The following is a 22868-nucleotide window of genomic DNA, read 5'->3' on the forward strand; positions in this document are numbered from 1 at the left end:
TGAGCAGGATGCTTAAAGAAATAGAAGCATGGGTGACTTCCAGTGGAATACTTCTGATCCCGAGAGAAGACAGATGAAGGAGTGATGTGATATTCAAGATTGATAGATGGCTCAAGGAGGAATATTCTGGTATGACTGACCACTGGAAGGCATTTTTGAAAGAAAACTCATCTCAATTGATGGGCTCCACTTGTGTACCTAAAGTATTAATCTTTTGGGATCAAGGTTCGCATGATAGATAAGAAGGGACATAAACTAGATAAGGAAGAAGACTGGGAAAGAGACTTGTAAAATTTCCACACTTAGCTTCAATACATAAGAGTGAAAATAATTAGCTAAAAAAAGATTAGTAAGGGATAGTGGAATGTTACAAACTAGAAAACTGTCTGTAGTCTGAGGGAAGCATCTGAAATGCTGTATACAAATGCAAACTGTCTGTAGTCTGAAGGAAGCATCTGAAATGCTTGTACACAAATGCAAACAATATGGGCAACAATATGGAGGAACTGGAACTTCTGGTGCAGGAGGTCAAACCAGAAGTTTTAGGGATTACAGATACATGCAAAAATCACATTTATGACTGGAATACAAACAATGAAAGGTATGCATTGTTTAGGAGAGATGGGAATAAAAGTAAAGGTGATGGGGTAGAGGCGTACGTCAACAAAGTAATAAACTGTAAAGAAATTTTTAAAAAGCGATAGTTTGGACAGAAGAAAATCCGCTAGGTCAAAATCGCTAGGGGAACGATTGTGTTAGGAGAGTGCTACAGAGTCCCATGATGAGAATCAGATGTGGATAGTGGTGTCTTTAATATTCATATTAGAGAGAAAAATACTTGGGCATTCTGCCATAATGGGAGACTAACTTGGGGTATATCTACATTGCATTTCTCTTCCGAGAGAGGAACGCAAATGCAGACAAGCGAAATTGCAAATGAAGTGCGGATTTGAATTTCCCACGCTTCATTTGCATAATCGCGGACAACCGCTTTTCCGAAATAGCTTCTTTCAAGAAAACAAACGTGGTCTCTGCGGGGTTATTTCAAGAAAAAAACCCTTCCTTCGAAATAACCCTTACTCAGAAATAATTCAAATCCGCTCTTCATTTGCAATTTCACTTGTCTGCATTTGCATTCCTCTCTCAGAAGAGAAATGCAATGTAGACATACCCTTTGTGTCTACAAACTGGAAAATGAATGCCATTAATACTAATAGGTCCCAGTTATTCTTGGATGTTATAAATAACAGTTTCTTCATCAAACTGTTACTGAATCAACAAGAGAGGATGCACTTTTAGACATGGGTATCATAACAGAGCTGATTATAGGAAATAACCTTGGATCTAGTGATCACAAGTTGACTATCTAAATTAAATGGAGGGATAACCAATATTATTTATTTCAAAAGGCCAGACTTTGGGAAATTGAAGGAATTAGTTGAAGAAGTCAGCTGGACTGAAGACCTCACAGATTTAAATAAGGAGGAAGCTTGGAAATTCTTCGGCTATGTAAAACTATCTGAAATTTGTATCCTAAGAAAGGAGGAAGTGTATAGGGAAAGACTTCAGATCCAGCTGGATGAACAGCTACCTTCAATAGGTAATTAGAAAAGCCTATAGGAAATGGAAAATGGAGTTGATCAGCAACCTATATTGTGTAAGTTAGAAAATGTAGGTATAAAGTGAAAATTGATACAAGTCAAGCTGCATTTACAATTCAGTGCATTGGCAGTATTTTTCTCAGAAGACCACTGGCACACCCCACAGGCTTACAAAGTCAAAAATAGTATTTCAATGAAATAAATATTTTTCAAATTCATTAAAACCATAGCATTTTTAGTGAAATCATCCACCAGTAAAGGCCAAAAAAAATATTCCCTTCAGTATGTGACTAATTCAATTCTCTTACAAATACAGAAAGAATTAATATGTACAACTATTTTCAATAGATAATGAGATTTTCATACAAATCTGCATTATATAAAGAATGGAACTCACAATTTACATATGCAAAAGAAAAACCAATGACATAGAAAAAGCAAAATAAGACGGCAGGAAAAAATGAAGTATGGATTAGGGGTATGAAGGTTTAACCAGTTAACCAGTAAGCCTTAATCGGTTAGACTTATGGGTTAAAGTTAACCAGTGGGAGCTAGAGCAGCTCCCCACCTGCCACAATAGGGGGCTGCTCCAGCATCACAGTGTGACCTACTGTGGACTGGGACTGCTCCCCTGCCTGTGGCAGGCCTGGGCACCCCACAGGAAGGGGCCATTTCTGGCCAGGACAACAGAGCAGCCTCTGCCTGCTGGGCACCCAGCAGGGGCTGCTGTGGTATTCTGACTGTATGCATTGGACTCAGGTGCCCCGCAGGCAGGAGCTGTTCCAACCAGCTGCAGCCAGGGTCCAGTCAGGCTGGAGTAATGCCCCCCATTTGCCCTCCCCTTTAACTAGTTAACCGGTTAAACAATACATTCAACTGATCAACCAATTAAATGGGATTTTACATACCTAGGACTAAATGATAACTGCTTGCAAACATCAGATCTTCCACAATTTCCAATACTAATGAAAGTAGACACAAATATAATCTAATTCAATGAATAACATAATCCAGATTGATTGAGGAATATAAATATAACAAATAACTTTACTAAAAATAATCATTAACAGTTGCTCAGATTCATAAGCCACCAATATAAACACAAAAAAGCCAGGAAATCCTTCCAATTCTTTGATCCTGTTCCTGTGCAGGACTGAGCCTTGCAACCATGATTTTACCTTCTCCATACTGACACGCCAACATCATAGCGTAAGTGCCTCTGTCCTTGACTTGCACACAAAACATGCAACTTTTAACTGTAACCATACTGAATAATTTAATATGTAAAATTTACAATTTTTCAGACTGTTGAATTAGTATTTGCGGGAATAGCTGGTTAAGATGCACGTCACTTTTTTAAAAATTGAGAGCTATATTTAAGTGCTGTGTTACAATATGGTAAATGGAAAGAACTGATTTAAGTGGAAACAGTCTTTAATAGTGTTGCTCATTTTGGGGAGTTTCTAGACAATTTGTAATATTTCTAATTGTTTTATTCAGCTGATATAAGTAAATAAGTATGGGATGTTATGTTTTTTCAATAGCTGATGTTTGTGGTGAGAATTAAGGTTGTATGTTCCATGTGGAGAATGAAGAGGCATGGGAGTTATGGATAAGTAATAAGGTAAATCTAAAGAGGGCAAAATCATGGTTGCAGATGGCAAAAAATGGCTGAAGACCTCATTAGGGATTTTTTTTCCTAAACTCTCTTGTCCATGTTTTTCTGCGGGACTTTGTAGAAGATTGGAATAGGAACACCTCTCAGCTGAAGAGGTGAGTATGCAGAATCTTTCACAAATAGAAAAATGTCCTCCCAATTGTTTATCAGGCATTTGAGTTAGGTAGTGTAAACACAAAATGAAATCAAGTAGAATATGGTTTTTAAAAGGCTGACTAAAAATTCCCTCTCCTATCAGTTGCTCAAGTTTTGCTTTCTTCCTTCTATGACCTCATAAGTCTTACTCACCCTCCAGTCATCTGGCTTTGTATACGGTATGGATTTTTCTGGTAGTAAAAATGCCTCACCATTGCTAACTGCAGTGAGGATCCACAGCTAACGCTGACAGTAAAAGCACTATCATAAACAAGGCTCCCGCAGCCACTGACTCTTTAAATACCATGTTTAAATACCCAATCAGCTTGTGAAAAGTCTAATCAATAGGTTGTCAAAAAATGCTGGCAAGCTGCAAGAATTTTGACTTGGAGGTGCACGGAAGTTAGCAATTTAAAAACAGGAAATTTTTTCTAACAACCCCCTAGCATAGATCAAAAATACCAGCAAGCTAATAGTATAAACAAATATGCATAAGCCTTCTAGGAATAAGCGTGAGTAGACTTGAATTTCTAATGTAAGAGTAGGCAGGAATAAAACAAAACAAAAAGGACAAATTTAAGGTCAAAACTTTCAGTCCTTGTTTATTTTTCAAACAAACAAAAAAGCATAAAATATGTTTTTCAATTTGGTGGTCTCCTTTAAATATATTGTTTGAAGCAGATGCATTGAGACAGAAAAGGAGAAAAATTAAAGAAGTTTTCAGCTATGTCTCCATCTCAGATTCCAAAAACATGTCACTGCACAGACCACAAAAGAATATGAAACTTGCTGGATAATGAAGAAATTGTGGGGTAATTTTGTAGGTATCCAACATGGTCTAATTTTTAAAAATACACATACACACTCACCTAAGAATAGTGGAGTAGTTTCTTCATAAGTAACCTCATTGGTCTCAGCTCCTGCCTCCAAGAGAACTTTGACGCTTTCCAAACATCCATGATTTGCAGAAAGATGTAATGCACATGTACCTGCAAATGTCTTGGATTTTGTGTAGTTATCAGATGGAGCTAAAAATAAGAAGTAAAGAAGATTTTATTAACACGAGTTCGGAAAGCATCAAAATACAACATAAAAACCAAACTCAAGATTTATCAGAGCTTTTTCAACACTATGTTATGATGCAGAATGCTGGAGAATGATAAAGCATGATATGTCCAAACTGTCTTCATCCCATAACCTGCCTCAGAAAAGCCCTCCATATCTTTTGTTCTAGAACTATCACAAATGGGATCAATTCACACAATCCATCTAAGATTATATGAATATCATCATTATATATAGGAGGTGTCGGAGATGGATGTGCCATGTGCTTTGTATGGAAACTGATTCCATCACCAGAATAGCAGTAAGATGGACACCTGAAAACGAGATCACCCAAAAATACTATGGCAAAAAGCTCTGAAAGCTGAACTGAAAAACCTGGAGTACAGCTGGGGAAATAACTGAAATATTTTAGAAGTCTCAACTGAGGAATAATTTTAACTAAAAATGTAAAGAGTATCCCACATAGCTGCCCTGAAAATATAAGAAATAGGGCTCCTTTTCAAAGGAGTGGAGGAAATTTGTCACCGCCTAAATTCCAGAGGCGTAGTGGGAACATGTTGATGTCAATGATGATTTCTAATATAAAAGTCAAAAAATAATAGTCACTTACCTTACAGGAACTGATTTCTGTGCCTTGGATCCCCTCATAGCCCTCCCCCAAAGGCACAAAGGGCATAGCAGGCTCAACCATCCCTTAGTTCCTTCACCAAGACATAATCCAGATGCTATAAGACTCCATGGTAACAGAGAACAAGGGCAGGTTGTAGAATCAATGCAGACAATACATCTCTAGAGACACTGTTATTGTAAGGTAATTAATTGCTTTTTGAATGATTGTCCACATGGATTCAAATTCTGATGACTAGCAAGAAGTGGCTTCAGTCAGGAGGATGGTATTAGAAGTAATACTTCAATAATGATTAAAGGACAGCTTTGCCAAGGCAGGCATCAGATTTTTGAGGTCTCAACTGAAAAATACATTCCATATAGCTGCCCTGAAAATAGAGATAGTGATGCTTTTCATTGAAGCTGCCTGCACCTCGATGGAATGGATTCTAACAAGCCTGGGTGGATCTAAACTACCTATACCTCAGCACAATTTAATATAGTCTATCAGAAAGAGGCAGAATGGGAGGGGGAAGCGGAAGGGGTACTTCAAAGTGGCAGTATCACTTGAAGCCTGGGACCAGACCCCCGGCGCCACACGGCGCTGCAGTTTTGAAATGCCACATTCAGTCTAAGGCCAGCTGGGGTGTTTCAAAGTGTTTCAAAGCGGCAGCGTCACATAGAGCCCGGGATCAGCAAGGGAGCCCACGACGACCCCGGGTTCCCCGACGCCAGGCTCCCTGCAGCATTTCAAAGTGGCAGCATCATGTGGAGCCCAGGATCAGCTGGAGTCCTCAGCTGATTCCAGGCTCCATGCCGGGCTTTCACTTTTGAAGCGTAGCAACAGTCCTAGGGCTGATGCTGCACTTCAAAGCCGGAATCACCCTATCGACTAATCAAATAGTCAATGCAAAATGCATCAACTATACAATTAGCCGATATTTAACATCCCTAGTAGAGGGGGCAGCAGCTGTGCGCTCCAGGATGCAGCTTCCTCTTCATCCCTTTCCCCAGATTATGAGGAAGTGAGGGGAAAGTACTTGCATGCCGTGTGTGCCTCTGATACCTGGCTGGTGAGCTCCCTTCACCAGTCAGGTTTTAGAGGCATTCAAGTACTTTCTCCTCATTCCCTCATAGTCCAGGGAATGGGATGAAAAGGAAGCCGCATCCCGGAGCACATGGCTGCTGCTACTCCCTCCCCGCACTCTCCTGAAACTTCATTCTTGGTTACCTACCGTCAGATAGAATGGGAACCATGTTGAATTTGGGCAAGTGGCATTACACCCAATAGCCTAATGGGATGGCTCATCTTATCCCTCTAGAAAGTCTGAGGCAAACATTGCATGCTGATCTAGACCAAAGTTTTTTCAAAAATCAGTCTGTACTAGGCATCAGTGCCTAAGATCTCTTTGGCACAATTTATAAAGCTGGTCCCAGGTATCATAAAGATTGGGAAACACTGATCCAGACAATTTTTGAATGTCTACTGTCTGACTTTTCATCCTATCTGCAAATGCTACAAACAACCTGGCATTAAGGGTTCGGCTTCTCCTTGGCTCAAGAGAGGCTGGCAAAAGACTACCAGGAAAATTGTCATTTAAATTAAATGATTCATCTGAGACAACTTTTGTTAAGAACTTAGTGTGATGTTTTATAGTCACTGCAGTTGCAAGCATCAGTTCGTGGGAAGCCACCTCCCCTCATACCCACCCCACATACTGCGGAGCCACCTCCCCCCGGCCACTTCCACACTACCGCCTATGTAGCTTAAAAGACACCAGAGAAAAACCCAGCTCCTACTACATTTAAATTGCAGAGGTGCAGGAGGGGTAGGTCCAGAGACCCAGCAGAAGCTGGGACTGAAACAGTCCCGGTTCACACCGGGTCTGAACTGCCACAGTTCTGCCTTTTAAATGTAGTAAGAGCCACCCAGACCTGGCATAAGCTTGGACTGCATCATTTCTGACTCACACTGGGTCCCACAGTGCACCTCTGCTCTTGGCTCTTACTACATTTAAAAGGCAGAGCCGCAGCATTGCTGCTCCTCTGCCTCCCCTGGTCCCCCCCCCCCTTTTATGCTGGGGAGAAACAGCTTTTAAGCCGGCTCCTGCTTTCCCCACTTGTTGCCTCTGATATAGAGGCAGCCGGGGGGAAGGAAATGTGACTCAAATAATCAACTATCCTTTTACATCCCGATCATATATAGTTATTTATATTAAAATTCACACACAAAAAATCACACATTAAAATTCACCAAAAAAAATCAAAAAGTGAATGAGGTTGATTTATCTTATGGTATGTTCTATTTATGGGGAAGTGAGCAGAGAAAATGAAAATATCTTGCTTCATCTTAAATCAAGTTTCCTTACCTGCATTAATTAACAGCTTCAGACATTCACTGGAGTTGTGAAATGCTGCTTCATGGATTGGCATCCAGCCTCTGTTATCAGGAACATCAATGCTGTATCCCTGTTTAATCAGTTTCCTCAGACTTTTGACATTTCCTTCTCTAGCTGCAAGTCCAACACTCGAGCATCTATCAGAATAGGCCTCTGTGAAATCCATCCTTCTACCGCTCACATTAGTCCAGCAAGTCTACAATTACAACAAACAACATATTCTTAAAATCCAAGCCAAGATTGTCAGTCCTGCCCAGTTTTATTCATTTTATGGATACTTCCTTTCTTGGGGTTAATTTTAGGTAGTATTGACAATACTGCCATCCTGCTTGATTTGATTTGTATTTCAGTCACATTTAAAGTCTTCCTTCAAATTATTTTGAAATTTGGCTGTCTTGGGTGATATATACTTTGCACTTACTCTTGAACGAAAGAAACCTTTTCTCAAATGCTTTACAAAAATTTAAAAATTTTTGAACGCTCCAGACATACATCATATTAACAAGACACAATCTTGGGCCAAAAAGAATTTACAAATTATTGGCCTGATCCTGTAATTAGAGGTGCACGGACAGACTATTCCACCCATGTGTCACCCTACATGTTTCAGACAGGTTCTCCATGAATCTGATTGCAGAATCAAGGTAAATATAAAAACATGAAAAAGATGATAAACAGAAAATAAGTGTGGGTAAAGCAAGACTGTCAAGACTGCATGCATCTGATGAAGTGGATCTTTGCCCATGAAAGCTTATGCTCCAATAAATCTATTAGTCTATAAGGTGCCACAAGACTTCTCATCGTTTATGAAGATGCAGACTAACATGGCTACCGCACTGATTCAAGACTGTCAAATGGTTAGAGAGCTAGACTAAGACTTCAAAAATCAACTTTCAATTCCCTTCCCTGTCACGACCTTCCATGTGACCTAGAGCAAATCATTTATAGCTTATCTTCACTGGGGGCTAAATCAAGCTGCTGTGATTAATGCATTGACCATCAATTTAGCCTATTTGGTGAAGACATGGTAAACTGATGGGCAAATGTTCTCTCATGGACTTCAGTACTCCACTTTCCCAAAAAGCAGAAGCTATGTTAATATGAGAGCCTCTCCTGTCAACATAAAGTGTAAATACCTCCGTAAATCAATCTAAGCAATGTTGATTTAAGTTACATAACTAGCGTAACTTAGATCAATTTCCCTCATTAACATAAACCAGGCCTCAGTCTCGGTGCAATATCATACTTCTCTGCTCAGAGGAGTATCACAAAGATGATTATAGACTGAGATGCCCAGATCTTTAAAAAGTAGTTAAGGCACTTCTCAGCTCGTCACTGCAAAATTTAAGGTGACTTAAACAGCTAAGTCCTATTTCAAAAAGTGACTAAGTCATGGAGACTTAGCTTTCTAAATGATTTAGCTTTCCAATGCTGAGCAGAGCAATGCCTCAAATACCTTTGTATCAGAGGGGTAGCCGTGTTAGTCTGAATCTGCAAAAGCGACGAGGAGTCCTGTGGCACCTTATAGACTAACTGAGGTGTAGGAGCATAAGCTTTCGTGGGCAAAGACCCACTTCGTCAGATGCATGATATGCATCTGACGAAGTGGGTCTTTGCCCACGAAAGCTTATGCTCCTACACCTCAGTTAGTCTATAAGGTGCCACAGGACTCCTCGTCGCAAATACCTTTGTGTTATTACAGCAGTAAGGGTAAAAAGTACTTCAGAGAGACAGGAGTTACAGTAAGATGATCATGAGATTACTTGGGAAACATAATTGTACAACTTAGTGATTCCATTCAATTAGATTGCTTGTTTGTCAGTTATATTAATTTTCTTCTTGTAGGCAACTTATCAAGAATTACATTTTTAATAACAATGTGGACAAGGAGGTGACATAGCAAATACATTTTGAGAACAGGTTTAAAAGGGAACATGGAAGATTGCACAGAAGGGCACATAACAGAAGAAAACACCAAATGTGGAAGAAGCTGGCATCACAGAATGATGGGGCTGGAAGAGACCTCAGGAGGTCATGGAGTCCAGCCCCCTGCCCAAAGCAGGACCAATCCCAACTAAATCAACCCAGCCAGGGCTTTATCAAGCTGAAACTTAAAAACCTCTAGGGATGGAGATTCCACCACCTCCTTAGGAAACCCATTCCAGTGCTTCACCACCCTCCTAGTGAAATAGTTTTTCCTAATATCCAACCTAGACCTCCCCCACTGTAACTTGAGACCATTGCTCCTTGTTCTGCCATCTGTAACTACTGTGAACAGCCTCTTTCCTTCCTCTTTGGAACCTCCCTTCAGGAAGCTGAAGACTGCTATCAAATCCCCCCTCACTCTTCTCTTTTGCAGACTAAATAAGCCCAAAACCCTCAGCCTCTCCTCACAGGTCATGTGCTCCAGCCTCCTAATCATTTTGGTTGCTTTCTGCTGGACCACTGGATCACTGAAGTACATTGATAGCGTACGCCTTGATACCTCACATTGGTGTGTCTTCCCACCACAGCTGAAACTTCATTAAATATATTGAGTACTTCTCTATGGTGCAGTTGATTACTATGGCAGGTTCAACACTCTTAATGTGGGGTGGTCTGGAATACAGATGTAAGCAACTAGTTGACTAGTGACTCAACTAATTGCTTCCCTCTCCCCTTGCTGTCTCTATTAGAGAGAGGCAGCGGGGGGGGGGGGGGGCAGCAGACAGTGCTAAGGGGAGCGGGCGGCTCTTAATACATTTTAAAATTACAAACGCAGCAGGGGAGACCAGGCGCAAGCCAGGACAGCTGATTCCCAGCTCACGCCCGGTCTCCCCAGCTGCACTTCAGCCTTTTAAATGTATTAAGAGCCTGGTGGAAATTCCATGAGTTGATTAGCTGATTAAATGCCATTCAACATCCCTCATCTGGAAAGGTCAATGATAATGGAATCTTTCAAAACTCACTTCTGTTATTGGGAATAAGTTGCGGCAGGATCTCTATGGACCTAAATAGTATTCTAATTCTACACCATTCTTGGGGTATGTCTACACTAACTCGTTAATTCGAGTTAGGTAGGCAAATGAGGCGACCGGAGTTGCAAATGAAGCCCGGGATTTAAATATCCCGGGCTTTATTTGCATGTTCCCATCCGGTTGCCATTTTGAAATTTCACTAGCCCGAACTCACTGCCACGCGGCTACAAGTGGCAGTGAAACGTTAATTCAAACTAAATCCTTAGTTCGAATTAACTGTTACTTTTCGTGTAGACATACCCTTGGAGACCAAATTTATCTTCTAATCCCCTGGGATGTAAAGCCCTTTAGGGCTCATCTAGACTACGCTGAAATTTTGAAAGAGGATATGCAAATTCCTATGGAATTTGCATATCTTCTTCCGATCTCACTTTCAAAAGTGAAAGTACTCAAGATGTGGGGGGTTTCGGCAAGCCTGCCCCCCCTTTTTTTCGAAAAGCTGCATAAACATTTTTTGAGGAAGAAGAGCTTTTCAAAAAAGGGTGCAGTTGCCGGAAAAAAAAACACATCACGACTACTTGCACTTTCGGAAGCCCTGCTTTCGAAACTTCAGCGTAGTCTAGACGAGCCCTTACACGACATTTGAATTAAAGAAAAGACCTGTTCTACTATATGCCATGGAAAACAATGATTAGTCCTTAGAGCTGCGGTCACCAACCAGTAGATCGCGATCTACCGGTAGATCTTGGAGGCTCTAAGAGTAGCTCTTGAGCCCTCTCTGAACTGCGCACCTGTGCAGTACATTTACATTAGATTTCCTCATTTGAGGAGCAGCTACTCACCAAGCAACAGCACAGGTGAGTAGCTGCGAGGAATGGTGGGAATTTAGCAGTATAAGGATTGGGGATAGCAAGTGATGGAGAGGAGGAGAATAGAGAGGGCGGGGCTTCAAGGAAGGGGCGGGGCGGTAGATCTTGGCTTGGTCTGTCATTTAAAAAGTGATCTTGGGTGTAAAAAGGTTGGAGACCACTACCTTAGAGACTATCAAAAATATATATAGTATCATGAGCTTTTGTGGGCAAGACCCACATCAGATGAGCTGGAGAGGAATAACAGAAACTGAAAATTTAGAACAGAAAAAGAAAGGGGAAAAAGTACCTGTCAATTGAAGGACCAGTGCTAATGAGGGTAATTAAGTGGGCTGGAAGTGTCCCATACTAAGCTTTTGATGTAAAAATGAGGTGTTAAATGCAGAGAAGGCTGGCTTTATAATGTGACAGCCACTTAATGTCTTTATTAGCGCCAAGGAAAACAGTGTCAAATTTGCAGATTAATGTTAATTCCCCACTCTCTGTAAAATGGCTAGTGAACTTCCTTTGTAGAAGAATGGCTAATTTCAAATTAATTAATGAGTGCTCAGGCAGGTTAAAATGTTCCCCTACAGGTTTATGCAGGTTTACCATTTCTGATGTCCAATTTGTGTCCATTTATCCTTTGTCATAGAGACTATCCAGTTTGGCCAATATAGATGGCGCGGCCCAACCTCCGAACACCCGCAGCAGTTGCTGGGGGAGCCTGAAACTGCCTCTCCTGAGCAGACACTACAGGGAGCTGAGATCTGCAGCCTGCTACATGGAGTTGGGGGGCCCACCCCATAAGCCACAGCCTGGCCCAGCCTCCACCCAAAGAAGACCCCAGGAACTGCAGACCCAGACTTCCTGAAGAAGATTCCAATGCCAGAAACCAATCCATACCCTCCCATCACCACACCTCCAGGGCCTCAAGGAGATGCCGGGGCTAAGCACTGCAGCACTGACCCAACACACACAATCCCTTGCCCTGAGCTCCCTGCAAAACCAGGCTCTTACCCTGACTCCTGCAACCCCATCCCCTGCCCCACATCCTAACTATTGTACCATGCACCAACCTGAACCCCCCACCCCTCCAAGCCACTTTCCTGACTACTGCAACCCCACCACAAGCCCCCATACCAAACCCCCTGCCCTAACTCCTGAACCCCCACTCCATGCCATGAGCCCCCTGCCCTGACTCTTACACTCCCTCCTCCTGCTATAATTGCCCCAGAACTCCCTCCCCTGAGCACTCCACCCCACACCTCGCAGCCCTCTGCCCTGAATTCTGCACTCCTCCCTCACTCTGAGTTTCCAATCCACTACCCTAACTCCTGCACTCCCACTCCCTCCCTTGAGTCCTCCCACACCTTCCAACCCCCTACCCTAACTCCCTCACCACCCACCCCCTGCCCTGAACCACCCCCCATGCAACCTCTTGCCCCAGTTCATGCAGTCCATTTTAATTTGAAAAAATGCCAAGTTAGTCTGAAATAAACCCATTTGTGGGGAAAACCCCTAACACATCAGCTGCATCCAGCAACTTGTCTACATTATGCTTTCCAATGTTGCTAACAACAATGGAACAGAATTGGAGTGAGCAAGAGGGGGATATTTTTGCAAAGTTTCCCTAATGTACACAACATCATGATGAGTCAGCATCAAAACTGAGACATTATTCCAGATTGCTCTGATGACCTAACCGCTAAATTGCATTGTTGATTTAAATAAGTACATTCACACTAAATGTTATTTACATTTCTAAATAATGTCAAATTCTGACCAGACTCCAGAACATCTGACAAGTGTCTCTCAGACACTCTGGAGCAGGGATGGGCAATAATTTTTGACAGAGGGGCCACTCCAAGAATTTGGAGAGTGGTCAAGGGCTACACTCTTCCATATTAATGGAAGAGGTGCTGGGTCTGGGATGGAGGTTGGGTACAGAAGGGACCTTACAATAAAGGGACTGGGGTGAAGGAGAGGGTCTGGGAGGGTATTTGGGTGAAGGAAGTAGTTGTGACCTGGGTTAGGGGACTGGGGTGCAGGGGTTTGGGTTGTGACCTGGGGAAGGGGACTACGGTGCAGAAGGGGGTGGAGTGGTTTGGGCTGTGATCTGGAGCAGCAGATTAGGGTGCAGGATCTGGGAGGGGATATGGGGGCAGAGGATTCGGGTTATGTGGGATGGGGGGCAGAGGGGTTGGCATGCAAGAGGCAGGCTCTGGCTGGGAGACTTACTGACTCCCAGCCAGCAGCCTTCTCAAGCAGACTCCCTGCCAGTCCTACCCCCACACTGGCTGCAGGGGCCATGTGGTTTTTAAACAGCTACCGAAGCTTGAGGGAAGGAGTTGGTGGTTCACAAGCTGCCAGTTGAGAACAGGCAGTTCCTATTGACAGGAAACCGGCCAATGTTTCTGTGTTTTTTTAAACATAAAGAGGAAGCTCACAAGAAGTGGAAACTTGGACAGATGACTAGGGAGGAGTAGAAATATATTGCTTGAGAAAAGAACAGTTACTTACCTGTAACTGTTGTTCTTTGAGATGTGTTACTCATGTCCATTCGAAGTAGGTGTGCGCACCGCGTGCCCCGTGTCTTCCAGAGCGTTTTCCCTAGCGGTACCCGTAGCGCCGGCAGGGCGCCCCCTGGAGTGGCACCGCTATGGCGGGGCATAAGTACCCCTGCCGGCGCTGCCCCACCTCAGTTCCTTCTCATAGACTCATAGACTCATAGACTTTAAGGTCAGAAGGGACCATTATGATCATCTAGTCTGACCCCCTGCACAGTGCAGGCCACAGAATCTCGCCCACCCCTCTTAGAATAATCCTCTCACCTATGTCTCAGATATTGAAGCCTTCAAATACTTTGAAGGCCCCAACATGCAGAGAGTCCTTCAGCTGTGATCTGTGCCCAATGCTACAGAGGAAGGCGAAAAACCTCCAGGGCCTCTGCCAATCTACCCTGGAGGAAAATTCCTTCCTGACCCCAAATATGGCGATCAGCTAAACCCTGAGCATGGGGGCAAGACTCACCAGCCAGACACCCAGAAAGTTCCCTATAGCAACTCCTATCATCCCTCCATTGACCTATTTCCAACTGGTAATGAATGGTCAATTAGTTACCAAGATCATGTTATTTCATCCAACCATCCCCTTATCATAGAATCAGAACTGGAAGAGACCTCAGAAGGTCGTCAAGTCCAGCCCTCCGCTCTAGGCAGGACCAATCCCATCTAAATCAACCCGGCCAGGGCTTTGTCAAGCCGAGACTTAAACACCTCTAGGGATGGAGACTCCACTACTTCCCTAGGTAACCCATTCCAATGCTTCACTACCCTCCTAGTAAAATAGTTTTTCCTAATATCCAATCTGGACCTCTCCCACCACAACTTGAGACCATTGCTCCTTGTTCTGCCATCTGTCACTACTGAGAACAGCCTCTCTCCATCCTCTTTGGAACCTCCCTTCAGGAAGTTGAAGGCTGCTATCAAGTCCCCCCTCACTCTTCGCTTCTGCAGACTAAACAGACCCAAGTCCCTCAGCCTCTCCTCGTAGGTCATATGCTCCAGACCCCTAATCATTTTGGTTGCCCTCCGCTGGACCCTCTCCAATGCGTCCGCATCCTTTTTGTAGTGGGGGGCCCAGAACTGGACACAGTACTCCAGATGTGGCCTCACCAAAGCCGAATAAAGGGGAATAATGACATCTCTGGATCTGCTGGCAATGCTCCTCTTAATGCAGCCTAATATGCCATTAGCCTTCTTGGCTACAAGGGCACACTGTTGACTCATATCGAGCTTCTCATCCACTGTAACCCCCAGGTCCTTTTCTGCAGAACTACTACTTAACAGGTTGGTCCCCAGCCTGTAACTATGCTTGGGATTCTTCCGTCCCAAGTGCAGGACTCTACACTTGTCTTCGTTGAATCTCATGAGATTTCTAGTGGCCCAATCCTCCAATTTGTCTAAGTCACTCTGGACCCTATCTCTGCCCTTAAGCGTATCTACCTCTCCCCCTAGCTTAGTGTCATCTGCAAACTTGCTGAGGGTGCAATCTATCCCCTCATCCAGGTCATTAATAAAGATATTGAACAAAACCGGTCCTAGAACTGAACCTTGGGGTACTCCACTAGAAACCGACCGCCATCCTGACATCGAACCGTTGATCACTACCCGCTGGGCCCGGCCTTCTAGCCATCTTTCTATCCATCTTACCGTCCATTTATCCAATCCGCATTCCCTTAACTTGCTGGCAAGAATATTGTGGGAGACCGTATCAAAAGCCTTGCTAAAGTCAAGGTATATAACATCCACTGACTTTCCCATGTCCACTGAGCCAGTTACCTCATCATAGAAGCTAATCAGATTGGTCAAGCACGACTTGCCCTTTGTGAATCCATGCTGACTATTCCTGATCACTTTCCTCTCATTCAAGTGTCTCAAAATGGATTCCTTTAGGATCCCTTCCATAATTTTTCCAGGAACCGAGGTAAGACTGACCGGCCTATAGTTCCCTGGATCGTCCTTCTTCCCTTTTTTGAAGATGGGCACTACATTTGCCTTTTTCCAATCATCCGGGATTTCGCCCGATCTCCACGACTTTTCAAAGATAATGGCCAAAGGCTCCTCAATGACGTTTGCCAACTCCTTCAGTACCCTTGGGTGCATTAAGTCTGGACCCATGGATTTGTGTACGTTTAGTTTTTCTAAATAGTTCCTAACCTGTTCTTTACCCACCAAGGGCTGTCCATCTTCTTCCCATCTTGCGTTGCTTAGCACAGAAGTCCAGGAGCCGACCTTGTCCGTGAATACAGAGGCAAAGAAAGCATTGAGTACTTCAGCTTTCCCCACATCCTCTGTCACTAGGTTACCTCCTTCATCCATTAGGGACTGCACACCCTCTCTGATCACCTTCTTCTTGTTGACATGCCTGTAGAAACCTTTCTTGTTATCCTTCACATCCTTAGCCAGTCGCAACTCCATTTGCGCTTTCGCCTTCCTGATAACCCCCCGGCATTCTCGAACTATACATTTAAACTCCTCCCTAGTCATTTGTCCAAGTTTCCACTTTCTGTAAGCTTCCTTTTTGTGCTTAAGTACACCAAGGATTTCCCCTGTAAGCCAATCCGGTCTCCTACCAGGTTTGCCTCTCTTGCTACGCGTCGGGATGGTTTCTTTCTGTGCCTTCAATAAGGCTTCTTTAAAATACTGCCAGCTGTCCTGGACTCCTTTCCCCTTCATGTTAACATCCCAGGGGATTCTGCCCATCAGATCTCTGAGGGAGTCAAAATCTGCTTTTTTGAAGTCCAAGGTGTGTATTTTACTACTCTCTTTCCTTCCTTTGGTCAGGATCCTGAAGTCTACCATCTCATGATCACTGCTTCCCAGGTTGTCACCCACCTCTACGTCCCCTATTAGTTCCTCCCTGTTTGTGAGGAGAAGGTCAAGCTGTGCATGGCCCCTGGTCGGATCCTTCAGCACTTGTACCAAGAAGTTATCCCCAACATTCTCCAAAAACTTCCTGGATTGCCTGTGTACTGCCGTATTGGTTTCCCAACAGATGTCAGGGTGATTAAAGTCCCCCATGAGAACCAGGGCCTGCGATCTGGAAGCTTCGCTCAGTTGTTCGAAGAAAGCCTCATCTACCTCATCCACCTGGTTCGGTGGCCTGTAGCAGACACCAACCACAACATCACTGCTGTTTGCTCCTTTAAACCTGACCCATAGACTTTCAACAAGTTTTTCTCCCTCTTTATACTGGAGTTCAGAGCAATCATAGTGCTCTCTTACATATAGTGCAACTCCTCCTCCTTTTCTCCCCTGCCTATTCTTCCTGAACAATCTATACCCTTCCATGACAGCGCTCCAGTCATGCGAGTCATCCCACCAAGTCTCTGTTATCCCAATTAAATCATATTTCTTGCCGGACACTCCGACGAAGGGGAGGTAAGATGGGAGTCAAATGGACATGAGCAACACATCTCGAAGAACAACAGTAGGAATAAGACCCTCCGGAAAAGGGCACTTTTTCCGGAGGATCGGGGCCAGTGTAGATGCTCTTTTCCGGCTTTTTTAAAAGCCAGAAAAAAGCGGCGGACATTTTTATTTAAATGCCGCGGGGGATATTTAAATCCCCCGCGGATTTCCCTACGACGACTAGTGAAATTTACATGCCCCTTCCGGAAAAGGGGCCAGTGTAGACGTAGCCGACGTGTTTGTGAGGGGTATCCCTCACTAAAGACGGAGAAGGGGGTTTTGAAGGCGGTTGGGCCCAGGAATGGGACAGTATAGCCTCCATTTATTATGTTCAGAACCCAGGCATCCGATGTAATTAGAGCCCATGCACAGGCAAAAAGGGATAGCCTGGCTCCAAACGGGGGGCCAGGGCGGGAGACCGGTATGGGACTCTCGAAAAGGGTGTCAAAATTGGGGCTTGCCCTGATGGTTATCCCCGCTGGTTATCCATCCTGGGGCGACGACGTCGACCCCTAGCCCCCTGTGGGTGTGCAACCGCCCCGGAACCTCCACCGGAGGTCCGGGAGCGGCGCCTCCAGTAATCCCCATGGGGGACCTGAGGCTGCACTCTCCCCTGCTCCCCATAGGGCAGCTGCCAACGCTGCGGGGCAGGTGTGTGGATGCCCAGTATCCCAAAACAAACAAGCCTTCCCCACTGCCAAGCACCTTCCAGCCCCTCACTGCTGAGGACCCCCCCCCCCCCGGCCCTCTAGAGACCTACTCTCCCACACCTGGACCCCCCATCCACAATAGCCAGCCCTGACAAGAGGCGAGGGGCCAGACCCAGCTATGTGGGTGGAACTGGTGCCACAGTGCCATTGGCACCATTGTAAACCCGGTAGTGACGCCAAACCCCCTCTCTTCTGTCCCTGGTGCTACTTTACTGCTACAGGAGACTTGGTGCAGTGAAATAATTTACCTACATTCCCTCAAACTCTGTGTGTCACATTCTGAAAATTTTAAAGAGTGTCTTATCACTCAATATATGTCTACGTGAAGTCTCATAACGGTTCCCAATTTGTTTTTTATCTGCTGATGTGATTCCCTGAATTGCACTCTCTTCTTGTAAACTATTTTAATTATAGTTTTGCAACTTTAAAAATGTTATTTCTATTACTCTGAACACGTTGTCATTTAATCTGTATTATCACTTTGCAATGAATGTGCTGTTTATTTTTTATTTTAATAGCTAATGCTCATCCAAAAAGTTTAAGTAAATAGTTGTTATTGGTTTTAGGAATTCCCTCTGTGTTTCTATTATAGCACTTGCTATGATTTTTGTACTTTGATTTGTAATTAGGAGTTTTTAATTCTACCTTTTTTCTTTTTCTTTTAATAGCACAAGTTTATTTTGTTGGGTCATGTGACTTCCAGTATAACTGATTTCCTGTCCTGTTTTCAACAGTTCCTTTGCATTTGATCAAGCAATGAGGATTACCTTTTGCTGCATTTAACGTGGCTGTGAATCCAGCCCCTAGTGTCTCATGTCCACAGTCATTGCTTTTTTGTAGACGTTGACTCACAAATATTCACTATGGCTATGTCTACACTGGTGGCTTCTTGTGCAAGAAGTCTTGCGCGAGAAAACATCCACACTGCCATGTGCGCGCTGTGATTTTGCACAAGAGCTCCCATGGCAGTGTGGATGCTCTCTTACACAAGAAAACTCTGATGGCCATTTTAGCGATAGGGCTCTCTTGCGCAAGAAATCTCTGCCAAGCGTCCACACTGCCCTCTTGTGCAGGAGCTCCTGTGCAAGAGGGCTTACACCTGATAAAAAAGAGCGTAGCTCTTGCGCAAGATGCTCTCTCTTACTATGCCATACTGTAAATTTACTTGCACAAGAGCGGATGGGCAGTGTAGACGCTCTGTGGATTCTTGTGCAAGAATGGCCGTACTTGCACAATAACCCGCCAGTGTAGACATAGCCTATGTGTATTATATTGTGTCATCTCACATCCTTCCCAAAAGCAAAAATCTTTTGCAACAATGGAGATTTGGGCTGATGAGCAGTGGCTGCAAAACTTTCGGATGCTCAAGTCCACATTCCTGCATCTGTGTGCAGAACTCACCAAAATAAATGCTATACTGACAATGGAGAAGCAAATATAGATTGCACTATGGGGGCCTGCAACACCAGATTCTTATTGGTCAATAGGCTTACCGGGTAGGTGTAGAAAAAATAATGGACACACTTGATGGGGGTGGCAGTGCAGCTGACCAGGGGAGATGCGGGTGGGGGGGGGGGGAAGAGTGGGGCAGCTCAACTGTCCCGGGGGGGTCGGGAGCAGCACTGCTGGCTGGAGGAGATCAGGAGGAGGAGAACTGGCCAGCAGGAAGTAGTGGTGGCCGGGAGAGGGTTGGGGGCAGCGGAGCTGGTCGGGAAGGGTTGGGGTAAGACGGTGGGGAGACTGACCCGGGCACATGCAGATCCTGGGGTGCTGTCAGTCCCGCACATAGTCCTGGTGAAGCATGAGTGAGTCCGGCTGCGGCTCCACAACACGCTGAGAAGCAAGGACAGGGCTTCTCCTCCTCCCCAAGGCGTCAGACTCAACCAGAGGCTCGCAGTGTCAATCGCGCCCCGTCTCCCAGCCACTCCCCTAACTCCCACCAGGCTTCCTTCCCCTGGCCAGCATTGCACATGTCTGGTATTTTCCGGATATTTTTACCGGACAGAGGGCCCAAAAACCCACCTGTTCAGTAAAATACCGGACACCTGGCAACCCTATCAATCAGAGTTCTCTCTACTAACTAAGGTGGAATGGATTTCTTTAATATAAGTAGTGAGAACATATTGTTAAAGATCATTTCATGTTCAATGCTCTGTTAATACCTCTGCAGAAGAAGCATAGCAAAGGGGGATTTGGTCGGGGGGGGGGGGGTGCTGGGTTGCTTAGCTCTGAAGGAGGGCGATTTAGTGGAGGGCTTCTTGTCTCTGAGGGAGGGGGATTTGGTTGTGGGAGGTGCTGGGGGTGCCTGGCTCAGGCATCAGCTGGTAGAAAACCTGCCAGTCTCCAGCGGCATCCCGTTTGGGCAGGCCAGGGCCAAGGGGCATGGAGAGGGGGTGGGGGGCCAGAGGCGTGAAAGGGCAGGCAATGGCAGGGGGAGATCACAAGTGCGGGTTGGATCTTGGGAGGAAGAGGTAGCTCAGGAGCATTTTTGCAGAGGGGGACAGAGTGCGGGGGGGGCCTTGGGGCAAGAACAGCAGGGTGAGGGATGACGGGTCTGGGTGCTTGTGCCCCCCAACCCCACATTTTGGGCACTTCTGTGGTTCTGGGCTAGGAGAGCTGGGTCCGCACCAGTGCAGTGCCCACCCAAGGCAAGGGACAGCATGTGTTAAAGACCCGGAGTAAAGTGACGGCTAGGCTAGTGAGGAAAAGAGCTTTGTCATTTGTGAACTCCGCCCGCAAGTGCTGGGAGTGGAGGTGTGGGGAGCCCCTTCCCCGTATGCTGAATTTGCCAGTGACCTGCCGCCTGGCACCCGGTTCCCTACACACTGACTTTCAGCCGCTCACCCGTCTGTCACTGAACCTCCTCACTTGATTTCATCTGGACATAAAGTGCTATCAAGCAACTGACAGCACCATCCGCCCACTGGAATGGTGCCAAGCCCACGTGACCAAAGCAAGACTTGTCCTTGCCAGCCCTTGCTCCGCCAATTGGTAACACTCAGAGGGCTTTAGCGCGGAGGCCAACATTGTTCCCATTTTACAGCTGGGGAAAGTGAGGCACAGTGGGGACTGTGACATGCCTGAGGTCACACACCAGGCTTGACTAGAAGCTCAGTTTCCAGTGGTTCAGGGGCTGTCTACATGGGTAGCAAAGATGTGAGTGCAGCACAGAGCAGCATAACCCGGCTCGCTGCAATCTGATTAATGTCGGGAACAACCGCAGGGTGGGGGGGCTTCAGCAATCATGCCTTGTCTAGCTCATCTGCGATCAAGCCACCACTGTTCGAAAGAGACAATCCTGGGAGCTGCCTGCCGGCCCGCGGTGCAGCCCAACTAACAGCAGCGAAGGGCAGAGTCTGAGACCTGGCAGCCACCTCCTACCCCCACTTCTCTCATCCGCTCAGCCCTGCCCCCAGGCTTGCTGAGGCCTGTGGGGGGAATGCTTTGGAACTAGCCAATTCACTCCCCTCGCACTGCAACACTGGCCTAGAGGCACCACCCCTGGCATCCCACAGTGTGGGAGTAAACAGGACCTGACCTGACCCCCAGTGCAAGGGATCCACTTGAGGGAGGGCTCTAGCGCCAAAATTTCAGTAGTACTCAGGAGGCTACAGGGCCTCTCTAGGGAGCACTGGCTCTGGTTCAGTCCCGGGGCAGAGGTCACAGGCTGGCTCACGGAGGTATGGATGGGCTCTGGAGATCCGTCCCTTCTAGGGGGCACCAGCCCCCATCTAACCCCATGTGGGCAGTATAAAATAAGAGAACACTAGAGCTGGAAGGGACCTCAAGAGGTCATAAAGTCCAGTCCCATGCCTTCACAGCAGGACCAAGCACCCAGGGCTGCTCAATAAATGGCCCGTGGGTCACTGTCCATGGCCAGTTTGTTTGTGCCCTGCGGTGCAGTTTGGGTTTCTGTGGGGATCAACACATGGCTAGCGAGTGGGAGCCAAAACCAAAAAAGTAGTCAGTGAAATGATCTTCTGCTGAGATGCGTTTTAGTAGTTAAATTCTTGGACTGTCATTGCTCATGAAAAGTGCTGTCACATGGGTAGAAATCAGGGAAATGTTGAATTTTATTAATATCAGCAGAACTGACTTAAATGGGGCCTGTGTGTTGTGAAGTATTGCCTTAATCTTTGCATTCATGCCTGTCCGTGTGAGAGAAGCTATTTATATATATTTGCTTGCATATTCAACCACACTTTAGTTGAGGCTCTCAGCATGTTCTGTAAGTATCAGTGTGGCCCCTGAGACTTCCAAAGTTGAGTAGCTCATCCCTGACAGGTGTCTGTCTAACTAGGTCTTAAATATCTCCAGTGACAGAGATTCCGCAATCTCCCTAGGCAATTTACTCCAGAGTTTAACCACCCTGACATGCAGGAAGTTTTTCCTAATGTCCAACCTAAACCTTCCTTGCTGCAATTTAAGCCCAGTGCTTCTCATCAGAGGCCAAGGAGAACAATTTTTTCCTCCTCCTCCTCATGATACTCTTTTAGAAACTTTAAAGCTGATCTCACGTCCCTTTTCGGTCTTCTCTTTTCCAAGGTAAACAAGGCCATTTCCTTCAGCCTTGCCTCATATCTCTAGACCTTTCATCATTTGTGTTGATCTTCTCTGGACTTCCTCCAGTTTCTCCACATTTCCTGAAATGTGGCGCCCAGAACAGGACACGATACTCTAGCTGGGGCTCATTCCCTGCCTACAGAATATGAGACTGGGAGGGCTAATTTCCAGTCCTCCTGTTTATTCTTTTCCTAAGCCAGGAGGGCACAGTGGTTCTGATGGGGGCCCTGCAGGAAGGCAGCCTGCACTGCCCCCTGCCTGCCCTGGGACTGCAGGTGTTAAACAGCTGTCCAGCCCACCCTAGAAGTGACTGCTTTTCAGCATGCCTGAA

The 22868-nt window shown here is 45.5% G+C and overlaps 1 protein-coding gene across 1 annotated transcript in view; it reads right to left on the minus strand.

Moving 5' to 3' along the window:
- The window catches only part of ASB3 (ankyrin repeat and SOCS box containing 3), a 116442-nt gene that overhangs the window by 60439 nt on the left and 33135 nt on the right, over positions 1-22868 (minus strand). The window contains exons 3-4 of the mRNA XM_014573102.4: positions 7455-7680; positions 4284-4442 (exon numbers count right to left, since the gene is read on the minus strand). Of these exons, the coding sequence (XP_014428588.1) occupies positions 4284-4442; positions 7455-7650 (355 nt within the window). The 5' untranslated portion in view covers positions 7651-7680. The remainder of the gene's footprint in view (positions 1-4283; positions 4443-7454; positions 7681-22868) is intronic.

Source organism: Pelodiscus sinensis, chromosome 3 (assembly GCF_052426305.1).
Source record: "Pelodiscus sinensis isolate ZL-2025 chromosome 3, ASM5242630v1, whole genome shotgun sequence".
Lineage (NCBI taxonomy): Eukaryota > Metazoa > Chordata > Testudines > Trionychidae > Pelodiscus > Pelodiscus sinensis.